A 14741-nucleotide genomic window follows, 5' to 3' on the forward strand; every position below is an offset into this window, starting at 1 on the left:
AAGCACATTTTCAACAATATTTATCTATTGACTCATTCACTAAAAAAAGAACGGCAAGGCTGTTGAAATTACTTAACAAGAAATTTCAAATTTATTTGAAATAGAAAATATTAAAAAAAAGAATAATTGTGTGTCATAATCGTTTCAAATATTTGCGTCCTGATTTTCAGAAATGCAACATAAAATCCGCGGGTCGCAGACTTTCTTTTGCGCAACATAATCTCCCTATAGAAAAATGATCTTCAAATACTGGCCTACTTGGCCAGACTTTAGAGACCTTCGTATTATTCGTAGCGTTGCGATGTGGTCCACACATAATCATCCGTTCCGGAATCCAGCTTGTTGCTGTTGTTGAATCCAGCTTGCTGAGTGCGGCGTCAATCTTCTCCTGGTTCCTGTTCCTGGAACAGATCAATGTATGCCCCGGCAGTTACAATACTCTGTTAGGTCTCCTTTTTTTGGGACCTTCACATTTGGGACCTGCATCCAGTCGGCTGGAAATGTTGCAGTGTCAAAGATGTCAGCGAAAAGACGGTGCAACAATTGTGCTGACAAGGCGAATCCAATACGCCGATTTCTTATAGGGTTCTCTTTTATGAATCGTACTGTATACTAGCTTCGTTCAATCGGAGATAGAAATTGGTTTCAACTGGTTTTTGTCAACTGGTATTTGTTCAATGAGCCAACTTTTATTAGAACTGGCATAAGGATTAATCCAAAACTGATGAGATTTGGATCCAATTTGACGGAGTTCTAAACCGTTCGACAGTGAAAGGAAGAGGAGTGGGGTTTCCAGTTTTCGCACTGGACTGGATCTAATTTATTTGGTCCAATTCTTGAATAAATTAGACCCGAGAATAGATCACGAGTAAAGGAGCTCTAAAGGTGATCAACTGTCAATCCATTTCTACTTATTTCGACCCGTTTCGACCAAACGTCATTGAACAGACTTGAGGCGCCTGCACAATAGCACGTCGGACGTAGCGTCGCGTCAGCTGTCAACGACGCGACGCACTGGAATTTATTTGCAGCACAATACAGCGTCCACTGACGCAATCTGATCCCTTTTGGAATAATAAGCATGCAACCCTGCTGTAGGGCTGCCTTTAAAACTGCTTGGTTTTGCTCGATTGGAATATGACACTGACAGAAAATCGAAAATTCCAATCGTGACATTTCGTCTCTTTGTTTACTATAGGCTCGTTACGCTGCTGTTTAGAACAAGTTTAGCATTTTAGTACAATGCTGTTACGCACCATTGTGGTGGCTCAAACGGAACATGGTATCCCCAAAATGAAATGTCAATGCGACCCTGTCGCGACGCGACGTCCGACGCAAGGCGTGTAAAGCTTTAGGTGTGTTCTTATACCAATGCACGGAATCGTCCATCTTTTCCTCAATATGCATCCACCCGTAGCTGGAGGCACTCTGGTCCGACGGGCTATTGCGCCTTTACTGTAAATTCGTGTGAGCTTCGTGAGCAAAGAGAGCCAAGGTGAGAGTGAGGAGAGCAAAGGCACCATTTATGTTGACACATGGCGAAGGCATTGGATAGAGCGTGACACGCTATTAATATAAATACAGTTAGGCTGAACGTTCGAATGGGATGAACTGTACTGCACCTATTCGCATATGAGTCCCATGTGTAAAAACAGCAAACCGAGAAAAACGCTTGTTAAGTTTGAAACTTGTTTTCCAAAAAACAAACGTATGCATTATTTGTAGGCAAAACCTATCAATAGTTCGGATAGAAAACACTTCAAAGAATACTTTTGTTTACTTTTGCGCTAATACTAACTAAAAATTACGGAGAATTTACAGTAAAACACTCATGTGACTCATATGCGAATATTCTTAACCCTCGAACAGAGATTATTTGCAAATGAGTCTCTGGTGCTAAAGTTATCGGCAAGTGGCAAGTACTTTTCTAACATCTTTTTTCATTTGTTTACCATTCTTTTTGATGACAGAGGAAAGTTATCGAAAGATCTTGATTCCATACTGATTTCAATCAAGGTTTTTTAACCAAGTGGGATGTGTTTTCCAGTGTTTTTCCAAAACTTTGTTTTCATTCGTTTGAAATTGCTGCGAATTCATCATCATTTAATTCAATGTGTGTTACGGATACGTAGATAACACCGGCCAAAAGTCTGCTGGATTCAAGACAAAGAAGGAGATTTCTTCCGGGAACATCTTCCTAGGTAATAAACGAAAACAGTGGTCTTGATATTGTTTTGCATATAGAAAAAAGTAATGAAAAAAGTTTGTACCACCCACCCTTTCACATCTTATGCAAAAACTACGAAAGGAATACAGCTTTCAACAAATTACTTCAATATTTTGTTCTAAAAAACATACATTTTAAGTCGTTGTAAATAAGTGCCTTTGAGTATGCAAATAGTAATCAATATGCAAAAAATTAGGTATAGTACAAAAGTATTTTAAAAGAAAATTTATAATTGTCATAAAAGACACATAACCTCCAAGACAGTAACAGTATTTGATTACATTGAAATATCTCTGTGCCACCTCTGATAGCACGAAATATAAACAGTAGAATCGAGCTACCATTTTTATCAAAAATCCATTTAAAAATGTTTTTAATCATCGCAATATATCGTAAAGCTATGCAATTGACTTCTCTGGCAATTTTGAACTTACCAAAAACGTCGATTAAATAAAATAATCAATTAAATCCATATAAGATCCGAGCTATGCGCCTTAATGATTTGCAATACTAGAGCAAAAGGGTTTGTCAATGTTTTTCGTTTAATTCGAGGTTTCACTTATCTGAGGGACAACGCGGGAGCTAAAAAACCAGGACCCGGATAAGCGGGGTTCTACTGTTTAACGTTTCTGCTGACTTTTTGGATAAATGATCTCTATGTACTCGTTTTGGTGTCGTGGGATATGGTAACCCTAACCCACCCGATCACACATTAGATCGTCGAAATTACCCACGAAGGAATCATCCTGACCGAAGACTGAGCTATTAAGTTGTTCATCGGTTGATTTTTGTCGAAAAAATAATTTTGGTTACCAGTTTCTTATTAATGTTTTTTGTGGCTAAGAACCAGATTTCTTCGGAATCATTTTGCAACTATACGTTCAATTTTTATGTAAATTAATGTTTTAAGCATTAAATTATTGATTTACTTCATTTTCTATCTATCCTTTCCTTCAATCGTAAGCTCTGGCGCTGAATTTTGGTTATGGGACTCATATGCGAATATTTTTCACATGGGACACATCAGGGGTCTTATTTTTTTCGAAATTTTGGGAACAAACTTCGAACAACACTTCGACCAGAACAGCCAAGCCAAGCGGCCACAAAAATTTCAGGCGACGCCAAAAAAGTCAAGTGAAACGTAGTGAAGAAAAGTGCACATAGATTTCATTTTTATACGCGCCACGAAAAAGTCGTGAAAATAGTTTTATTTATAGTTAAGGGAAGAGATACAGTTAAAATTAATAAATAGTAATAGTTCAATATAGAGAAAAATAGTGCTAGATGGTTAGAAATAAGGAAGAGAAAAAATAGTATTAAAGTAGTCAAGGTAAGTTTCTTCATCAGTATAAATAATATAGGACTGGACAAATGACTGAATGACAAAAATGACGGACTCAGGAAAAAATGACGAAATGACTAAAAAGCCACCAGATAAAAACCTCACAGAAACGGAATTACCAGAATTACCTCTATCAGACGAAGATATGGAAGATCCGCCATTTTGTGGCTTTGAAGAAATCCCGCAAGCAAAGCCAACGAACATGTATAGGGAAACGACCACTCACAATCAGGAAGATCACACTAACAAAAATAACCAAGAAACATCACAAACACCAAACCAAAAACGAACACTGGCAAGAACAAGGTCACACAGTTTGGAAAACAAACACAACACAAGATCAAAGCTACCCAAAAATGAACAAGCACAAACACTTAATGATGAACAAACTGAAAGTGAAGGTTCGGTACACAGGAGCACAGTAAGAAAAACTAAAAACAACGATCAAAATTTGTCGGAAAATAATATGGATCCAAAATGGATTAAAAATGAAAAATATAATATTATTTTTATTGAACCTATATCAACGAAAGAAAAAAGTGATTTATTACTAGAAGCTATGGTAGTGGGTAAGTTTCTTCACGAATTAAATCTTAATCAATTCTCGGAAATTAAAAAAGCGGGGAAAAATCGATTCAAATTAATTTATACACCCAAAATAATTTTCACTTAAAAATTAAGTGACATCTGTAGTAAATTCTCGCCATACGTAATTTCATTTGAATTTTAAGTGATGGGTCAAGTGAATTCACTTAAGTGACCGGTCAAGTGAATTACACTAAGACGTTCGAGTGAAATTTATCTGAGTTTCTAAGTAAGTTTCTAGTTAATTATCTCTCGCGTTTTTAAATAAAAGAACATTTATAAAACAGCACTACGATTTCAAATACTTACATTACGCTTTCGCCATAAATTTATGGCGAAAGGAAAACTCCATCGTAATCCCAAGGCAGATCGGTTACTGCGGATAGTGTAGTGCGACTTCTAAATCATCCCTGCTGCAAACCAGAAAATCTGTCCCGTTCAACCCACAAGCTGGAACATGATAACACCTTTAAACAACTTTTCCTTACATCACGTTTAACACAAACTACCGCCAAAATCGCCTATTAAATAATTGGGAAAATCCAAATCCAGCATAAGCTTTAAACGCTGCTCTTTAGAATTTGCCATTTTGAACTCTGAAAATAAACACAATTAAAACCCGACATTGACTTGAAATTCAACTGATGGGGAAGTGAATATTTTTTTAACACTTCAAATTCAAGTGACGACTGAAGTGAATGTGGATGAATTCACTTGAAATCTAAGTGACTGCCAAGTGAAATGTATATGTCGCACTTGAATGGAAGAAAATCACTGGATCCTTGTTTTTAAGTGAAAAATCATTTGTATTTTAAGAGTGAATTTGGGTTCAGTGTAAACATCCTAAAGACACTGAAAAAATTTTAAATTCAGTTCAAATTTTGAAGAATAATAATTATAGAGCGTTTATTCCTAAAATGCTCCTAGAAACAATAGGAGTAATTAAAAATATTCCCTTAAATATAACAGAAGAAGAAATTTATCAGCAAGCAATTTCAGAACAGAAGATTTTAAAGGTAGAAAGAATAAAAAAAATGGTAGAGAAAAAACTTCAAAAAACTAAATCAATTAAAATTACGTTCGAGGGACCACAGCTTCCAAGAACAGTGCAAATTTATGGATTTTACACCACACCGGAGATTTATATATATCCTATAAGGATTTGTAAGAAATGTTGGAGAATTGGGCACAAGGAATCTGCCTGCAATGGCAAGAAAACCTGTGTAAATTGTGGGATGTTGGAAGATGAAGAACACTCAACAGAATGTTATAACAAAAAACCGATTTGTAAAAATTGTAAGGGCGAACACCAAGCCAATTTTAAAAATTGCCCGGAGAAAAATAGAAGACAACAAATAAACAAAGCAATGGTCGTTAATAAAATGACGTTCATTGAAGCAGAGGAAATATATCCAAGATTCTATAAAGCAAACAGATTTTCCGCGATTGAATCTACCGACGAATTCCCTAGTTTGGAACGTCCAAGTAGGTATCAAAAAGGTTACAGGCCAACAGCAACCAATCCTAATCCAATAAATTACCAAAAAATTATAAATCAATATAATCAAAACAAACAACAAAAAATAGATAACGTTAAAACTCAAAAAAAACTTATAATTGGTGAGCAATACATACCGCAAGTAAAAATTATATCAAACAACCCACAGAAAACTACAGAATTCGAGAAATTTAAAACAGAAATTATGCAACAAACAACAACAAAACTCATGAACTACATAAAAGATAAAAAAACAGACAACACATACAGTGAATCTGATATACTAGAAATTGAAATTGGGACAACAATCAACGAAATATTTAACGAATTAATCAAACAATATACAATAGAACAAAAACAAAAGTAAAAAGTTAAGAAGAAACAGAAATATGGACATATTCAAAGAAAATTTAAAAATATCGCAAATAAACATTAATAGTATAAGACCCCAATTGAAAAGAGAAACAATTAAAAAGTATATAAAGGAAAACGAAATACATATTTTTTTGTTGCAAGAAATCTGGATAAAAGATTCAGAAAAATATAAATTTTTAAACTACAAATTCTTGAAAAATTGCAGAGAAGAAGGATACGGAGGAGTGGGAATTTTGATTCATCCGCAAATAATCTATGAGGAAATAAAAATACCTAATGTGAATTTAGAAATAATGGCAGCAATAATTAAAAATATTAAAAAACCAACTATAGTCATTTCAATATACATAGCACCAAATATTTCAATAGATGAAATAAAATTATCTCTTAAAAATTTATTTGAATTTATTAAAAATAGTCAATTACCAGTAATTCTAGGAGGTGACCTAAACGCACATCATCCATTATGGGATAATAAATGTGACAGAGGCGATCGAAGAGGAGAATTTATTCATGATTTATTATATGATTATGAAATGATATCATTGAACAATGGTAGACCAACACGTTGGGAAGATATAAGTCAAAACCCATCAGCAGTAGATATAACATTTGTTACAAATGATATAGCTGGTAAAATAAACTGGAAAATTTCGGACAACGACATAGGTTCGGACCATAAACTCATTGAATTGGAAATATATGAATATAATAAATTAAATAATAAACATCCAATCACACTAATAAATAAAGAAAAAGCCATAGAAAATATTAATAAAATCGATTACAACACTATAGAAAACGTAGAAGATTTAAATAATAAAATAGAAATAGCTATAAAAGAATCAATATATACAATTAATCCAAAAAGTAAAACTCAAATCAAACCATATTGGAATGAAGAAGTCAAAAAAAGCTACGAGATTAAAAACAAAAAACACATAATTTTTAGGAGAAATCTGACATTAGAAAATAAAATAGAATATAAAAAAGCGGAATACAAATTTAGAAAAACACTGAAAGAGGCTATAGATAAATATAGAAAAGATATGATTGAACAAATAAATGAAGATACAGATGTTAAAGAAATGTGGAATATAGTAAAACGGATAGAAGGAAACTTTAAATACAAAGAAAATACAGAAATTATTATAAATGAAGATTTGGCTATGAAATTTATGGATATCAACTTTAAGAAAGAAACGACAACAGCATTCGAATCGACTAATTATGAGATAGGAGAAGAAAGAATGGTAGGGAAATTAAGTATAGAAAAAATGATAAAAGTAATCAGAGAGAAAAAAGATAAATCAGCAGCGGGCGAAAACAGACTCTCGTATTATATGCTGAAAAGAATAGATAATAATTTACTTATCAGAATTTTGGAAATTATAAATAGAGTCTGGATAGAAGGTAAAATTCCAGAAAAATGGTTATCCATCAAAATTATCCCAATTTATAAACAAAATAAAGACAAACTGTCACCAACGGCGTATAGACCGATTTCATTGATAAATATTAACTTAAAGATTATAAATGGCATTTTAAAAGAAAGAATAAACATTTTTCTAAATGAAAAAAAATGTTTACCGGAATTCTCTTATGGATTCAGAGAGGGATATTCATCAATTACTTGTGTGAACCATTTGAATTCAATAATAATGGAAGAAAAGAGAAAGAAAAATCGCTCCATCTCAATTTTTCTAGATCTAAGTAAAGCATTTGATTCAGTAGATGTAAATATACTTTTAACAAAATTAGATGAAATAAAATTGCCCTTGAAAATTATCGAATGGATCCAACAATATTTACTTAACAGAAAAGTTATTTTAGAAACAAACGAAAAAAAAATTGAAAGAGAAAACAATCAAGGACTACCGCAAGGTTGTCCACTTTCACCAATCTTATTCAATATTTATACGATGAAATTACATGAAAATACTGAAAATAATGTCTCGCTTCTACAATTCGCGGATGATTTCGCTCTAACAATAAACGGAGAGTCGATAGAAGAAGTTGAAGAAAAAGGAAACTTAGAATTTAACAAACTTGCAAAAAAATTAGAAGAATAAAAATAGAAATAAATCCTGATAAAACGGCAGTAATTTTATTCAATCCAAAAATTAATGAAAAAATAAATATTAGTATAAATAACAAAACAATCAAACAAGTTCAAAATCATAGATATTTGGGTTATTTTATGGATGAAAAACTCTCGAATAAGTGTCATATCAATTATCTGAACAACAAAATTAAAAAAAGAATAAATGTTTTAAAAATAATATGTAAAAAGAAAAATGGAGCACATCCGAAAACAGCTCTGAAAATAAACCGAGCAATAATTAGATCACAGATCGACTATGGAATAACTATTTACGGGAAAGTAGCAAAAACAAATCTGAGAGCTATAAATTCGACATATAACGATTCAATAAGAACGTGTCTAAGACTTTTAAAATCTACGCCAATTAATGTACTATTCGCCGAGGCAGGAGAAATACCAATTAGGCATAGAGCCTCGTGGTTGGCTAAAAAGGAAGTAATAAAATCATTCGTAAATAAAAAACCGATCGTTAAAATATTGGAGCAATTTCTAGAAATTGAAAACCTCCCAAAAAACATCACTTTCTTAGAAAAAATGGTATATGAACATAAATGTATTATAACATCAACAGAAGCAAAAAAACATACTCAAACAGAGAAAGTAGAATGTACAATAGAAGATAAGATAAAAGGAATAGAAAACAAAAATGATCTAAGCAAAAACGTAATCAAAATTATCGTGAAAGATTATATGGAAAAATATTACAAAAATTATAACAAAATCTATACTGATGGATCTAAAATAGATATCAGTTGTGGAATAGGAATCTACAACGAAAAATATGATGAAAAGATAGAATATAAAGTATGTAAGGACCTCTCTATCATGAACGTGGAGCTTATGGCCATGAATATAGCGATAGACATTATAAATACAAAATCGGATACCCATTTTGTAATATGCACAGATTCTAAATCGGGTTTACAATCATTGAAAAATAACAAAAAAATTGAAAATAACTTCATACTATTCGAAATCATGGAGAAAATTGGGAAAAGTAATAAAAATATAAAATTCCAATGGGTACCGGCCCATAAAGGAATAGAAGGAAATGAAATAGCGGATAAATTATCAAAATCAGGATGCACTAGTACAAATATATTCTACACTAAAATTCCTCTTAATGATGCTATGAACCTAATAAAAGAAGAAACGATAACTGCTTGGAACGAGGAATACAAAAAAATATCGACTGAAAAAGGGAAACAACATTTCAAAATATTAGAAAATGTATCGCTAACACCATGGTTCTATAAATATAATTTAAATACACAACAAACAATTACCTCAGGAAGACTCAGATCATTCCACACACTAACTAAAGACAGACTTTATAGCTGGAAACTAGAAACAAATAACAAATGTGACATCTGCGGAACAACAGAAAATGCGGAACACTTATTATTTGACTGCTACAAATATTCACACAACAGAGTAAATTTTCCGAATCTAATAATTTATGATGACGCTACTGAATTGATAAAAAAAGCTGATGAAGAAACCTACAAAGAAATAACAAAATTTTTAAAAATAAATAAAATATCTTTCTGATCTATACCTGACAGCATTATTACACTCAAATCTCAAAATAATAATTCAAAAAGTTTTTTTTCTAAATAAAAACTGTATTTCCGAACATTAAAAATAAATAAAACTCGAATAATAAATAAAAAGAGGCACGTTGAGCCCAATGTGCACGTAATTCACGGTTTGACAAGACTTGGCAACATAGTTCGCCCATGAACTGGCCATAAAGAAGAAGAAGAAGAAGAAGAAGAAGAAACTTCGAACAAAAACTTGTTTTATAGGTAAATTGGAGCACAAAGAAGCGTTTTCAATCGATAACTCAAAAACGATGAAAATGCACATGGGACTCATATGCGAATAGGGGCAGTGTATGTAGTGTATACTATACTGACTATACTATAGTTTGTAAATGTGGGGGTGTTTCCGAGAGAGAGAATTAAGCGTGATGTACCTGCTGCATAAGCAAGCAGGCTTCTGTTTACTGAATGAAGGGAGAGGAAGAGTATGCTGCTGGCCAGAGTAGCCAGAGAACGCTGCTTTACTGCTGCTGCTGGTGTGTTAACCACACATTCCACCACTGTTCTTGACAGTAGCGAGCGCAGTGAAAAAATATCTCTCATTCACATTGGAAAGTAAAACTTGCCATGTCCGAAAGAAAAAAAAGATTACTGCTAAAATTTTCGATCCGCTGTTGAATTAGGCACGGTTTGGTGTTGTTCTTTGCGATGCTTTCTGCAATTACATTGGAGTAGCATTTAGAAGATCATGTTGATTGGTGTATGATAGTCGAAAGTTTCCAACCACAGGAAGTAAAGCAATTTGGGCGACAAAAAAATGTCAGTGGATTTGCAGAAAAATCGAGACTCCATCCTCGGGGCATGGAAGCTGGTGGTGGATACAAAGAGCCCCACAAATTGGGCCCTGTTTACCTACGAGGGCCAGACCAATGTGCTGAAACTACAGGAAACCGGTGAAGATGGAATAACGGAATTGGCAGCCGAATTTAATTCGGGCAAAATACAGTACGGGTTTGTACGGATAGATAACCAGGAAACCGGAATTGCAAAGTTCGTGTTCATCAATTGGCAGGTATGGCGCACCTTATCTTACTTATTATATAGTTGGTCTACCCTTGGGTTAACACTCGTCGTCTTAACTATCGCTGCCAACCGGCCCGATAGTGATACCAAGATAAGATAAGCTTCAAGTTTCTTTTTCTGTTTACACTATGTATGGTGTCTTTCTCTTTTAGGGTGAAGGAGCGCCGACTGCTCGCAAAGGAACCTGCGCCAAGCACGTACGAGATGTGACCAATCTGCTGAAAGGAGCCCACATTACGGTGCATGCCACAAACGAAGACGACGTCGAGGAGGCCCGGATTCTCGAAAAGTTGCAAAAGGTGGTCGTTAACGATTTCAAGGTTAAAGATTACTCACAGGCTAACGGTATGTTGATTGCTTTTGTCCACCACCCCACTTCATTGATACAATTAGAATAACAGAAACCAGTAGTGTTGTTAGTAGGCGGGGCGACTCTATAGTAAGTGGGTTAAAAGTCGGTAAATTCAAGTGAGGGAAAAATAAACATTAATAACTTTCAATTAAATAGCTCGGTCATACTGTGGTAGTGACAGTATGACATGTGCGCCGCTGTTTCCCCAAATATAGAAAAAAAACAAGCGACGGTTCGATAAGTAACGGTTTACCGAACGATGTCCGTACGTGAGACAAAACACAACTATTAGTCACCAACCACACTTATTTCTTTTTTTTTCTGGTGGTCAACTATTGTCTTTGTTGTTGTAAGAAAACAAACTGTTAGGCCCATTGAACTAAACGGAAATCATGAGAGCGAAAAAAGTTTCAAAGTGAATTACGAATTTCGCTGATTTACATTTTGTCTTCCGCCACTACTGGGAGAGCACGCTTCAGTAAAGCTGATGGACTTTTCTTTCGACCAGCTCAAAAATTAAAATACCGAGGGAATTTTGCTCAAAATTAAATTATCCGAGAAATTTTGCTCAGGAACACTCTTCAGCCAGATGGAAGAACTTATATACTTAGGTACCTAAACATTTCTTATAAATTTTTCCCAATCTATTTCCCAAAAGTAAAAAGATGAACAATATGTATTGTTAATTTAATTGTTTTAATGTTTAACCTTCTGAAAAAAACTTGTGCGTCTTTAGCCAAAAAAAACTGGAATCCTACAACGGATTAAGTTCTTCTCTTCAGAAAACTGAGCGGATTGAAATTTACGTTAGTTGAAAATAATGAAAATTGGGTCTTTTACTTGTTCAATATGATGAAAGTGGATTGAGATTTCAGCTTATGTGAGAATAAATGCAGCAGATTGAGAATTGCTGATGAAAAATGAAACAAACGAAATGAGCATCCTATTACACAGTTGGAAATATGATGAAATCGGATTGAGACTATACATTGATACATCGAATTGAGACTTCTACTTACAAGAAACTAGGAACAGTTGATTTAGACTTTAGTTGATCAGTTTTATAAGGTTCTGCAAGTACGCTGTAAAGCTTTGCTAGAAATTACCTAGTTGTATGAAGTGTAAGAAGGGCTGTAGTGTAAACCAGATAAAATTCTGGAAAATGGATTTTTGCAAGATGTTTTTTTTTAATGACCCAGTTCTATAAAGAAGCAATTTTGTGTAGCGTCAGAATAGTTGTGGGAAGCTGACGCTAAAAAGCAATGTAGGTGGAAAGTTCAAGAGAAATTTACAGCCTAGAGTATGCAGCGTAGAATAGTGAGCGATCAGAAACGAATACTTCATTAACAAAATAATTGATCAATGAAGAGTGGAAACAATTTAATGCGAATGCGCCCACTGTTCGATGCTTCGTAGTTAGAACAGAAGATAGGAGAACTATATTGTCGATGACGATGATGAAGATGATTAGGAATGAAACACCATCCAGATCGAAAATCCATAACACTAATAGAAATCAGAGGTGTGGATCTAGACTTTATTTTATGAGAAAGTCTGCGTATGAAGATTTGCGCTTTCGAAAACAATAGAAGCAGATTGAGACTTCAGCTTATTAGAAAATTAATTATAGCACATAACGACTTCCGCTTTTGGAGACAAAACAATAAATTCAGATTTCTACTTACGACTGGATTAAGACTATGTACTGTTATTTCAAAATTGTGCAAGCGGAAGGAGACTTCTACTTCTATAAATGAGTCAACTAAAAGTATTTGATATACCGAAACATAAATTAACAAATAGCCCTTTAATGACCCCAATCAGACTTGCAGAAGAACATCAGTATTGATAAAGTTCGAAATTTTTGTAGGCCAACCACGGGTTTCATCACTAACCAAAATGTGGAATTCGGTTATAATTGGTAATGTGTGTGTGTGTATTGTTATTAAGCTATTATTGCTGTTGCAAAACGTGTGAGGATTTCTTTTTGAGGGTTAAGGTGTTGCGCTTGAAGAGTTCATTTCATAGGTACTCGGAAACAGAAAACGATTTGGTAATTTTTGAAATCTCAATGGTCTGAGACTTGAGCGTGTGTTGTTTCTTTGCTTCGTTTTTTTCCCCAAAATCATTCATTAACATGTTCATCATTATTAATATTGTTATTTTTTCTTGTAGATGCTCCCAAACCAGTGGGTACTAACTACAACCGAGTGATCCCTACGAAAGAAATAAATGCCACGGAGCGAGATGAATTCTGGCGAAAGGAAGAGGAGGAAGAAAAGAACCGTCTTCAGCTCGAGTACGAACGGAAGTTGAACGAAACGGTCCAGCTGGAGGAGGAACGTCGACGAAGAGAAGAGCGAGAGTTCGAGAAGCGTGAGGCGAACGCTGAAGTTCCTGCTAGTCCCGTCAAGGTCGAGCGTGATCGAGAGATCAAACAGGTTGTGGAAGCCAGTGGAAAAGTAAGCTCGGCTAAGGCTCGCTTTTTGAATAGCACTGCTCAACTTAGTCCAACTCACATTCAGCAGCAAGTTGTTCCGGAGTTGATCATGTCTCCCGTCTCATCCAACGAGGAAGAAAGCCTCATCAATGAGCTGAAAGCAGGATTGGAAGCCGAGCAACAAAATGGACAAAACAACGGTGCTGAACCAGCGACTGAAGAAAATGCTGCTGCCGCACAAGAATTTTTCGACCCCAATGCAACGATCGATCTTTCCGACGAAGAAAATATGATCCGAGCTAGGGCTCTGTACGACTACCAAGCGGCTGACGATTCGGAGATTAGCTTCGATCCCGGAGACATTATTACGCACATTGACCAGATCGACGAAGGCTGGTGGCAAGGCCTGGCCCCGGATGGTACTTACGGACTGTTCCCAGCCAATTACGTTGAGCTGCTCTAAATCTGAAATGCAATTCGAATCGAAAATCATCACACATCACACGGTTTACGTCACATTTTTAAACGTCGTTGTGGATAAATCCTTAGTTGTAAAATTTTATCACTGACACTGGACGTCGTCAATCGTCGTTGTGTATTATTATTCAGATAATGTGTAACTATAATTATATATTCTAGCTATATATAAATAATAACTTGACGCATAGGCCTCTCCGTTAAACATCACGCAGCGGTGAATTCAATTCACGGTGATATGAAATGCAATTTAAACAGCCGTTAAAACCTGTTATCATTATTAAGACCTAACGTATTCTTGATTTGTTTACTCGTGTAGCTATATCCCATTTTCCATTAAAGTACATTAAAGTTTCAAGCGCATTGTTATTAGGTTTAGGATGAAATATTTGGAGTTCCAATAATTATCTGGCTGAACAAACAAAAAAGTAACGAAGAACGAAAAAAACACGACCGATCACAAATTTAACAATTCCAAAAATTAAGTGACCCTTTCATCAGAAACTAGTGTAGCTAATAAAATGGAAAATAATATAAATTGTGGGCTAGTTTATCTTTAGAAAGAAAAAATTTACATACCTTCATTGAAACTAAATTTTTCAATTTTTATTTTCCGGTTTTCAATTTTCTATTTTGTTTTTTCAGTTTTCAATTTCCAGTTTTTAAATTCAAATTTGAAATTAATGCAAATAAGAGTTTCTCAACATGGAAAAT

At 34.5% G+C, this 14741-nt stretch overlaps 1 protein-coding gene across 1 annotated transcript; it reads left to right on the top strand.

Moving 5' to 3' along the window:
• Nucleotides 1-10187: 10187 nt before the first annotated feature.
• Nucleotides 10188-14565, top strand: LOC129749865 (drebrin-like protein). The gene is made up of 3 exons (XM_055744962.1): nucleotides 10188-10747; nucleotides 10911-11103; nucleotides 13286-14565. The coding sequence occupies exons 1-3, from the start codon at nucleotides 10493-10495 to the stop codon at nucleotides 14011-14013; spliced, it is 1176 nt and encodes a 391-aa protein (XP_055600937.1). The 5' UTR covers nucleotides 10188-10492; the 3' UTR covers nucleotides 14014-14565.
• Nucleotides 14566-14741: the final 176 nt, after the last annotated feature.

Source organism: Uranotaenia lowii, chromosome 2, assembly GCF_029784155.1.
Source record: "Uranotaenia lowii strain MFRU-FL chromosome 2, ASM2978415v1, whole genome shotgun sequence".
In the NCBI taxonomy this organism is placed as follows: Eukaryota; Metazoa; Arthropoda; class Insecta; order Diptera; family Culicidae; genus Uranotaenia; species Uranotaenia lowii.

Excerpts from the sequence above, each read along its gene's own strand:
- LOC129749865 (XM_055744962.1), top strand. The coding sequence starts at position 10,493 with ATGTCAGTGGATTTGCAGAAAAATCGAGACTCCATCCTCGGGGCATGG. Across the intron at positions 10,748-10,910 it reads TCGTGTTCATCAATTGGCAG|GGTGAAGGAGCGCCGACTGC; the intron begins GTATGGCGCACC and ends TTTCTCTTTTAG. Across the intron at positions 11,104-13,285 it reads AGATTACTCACAGGCTAACG|ATGCTCCCAAACCAGTGGGT; the intron begins GTATGTTGATTG and ends TTTTTCTTGTAG.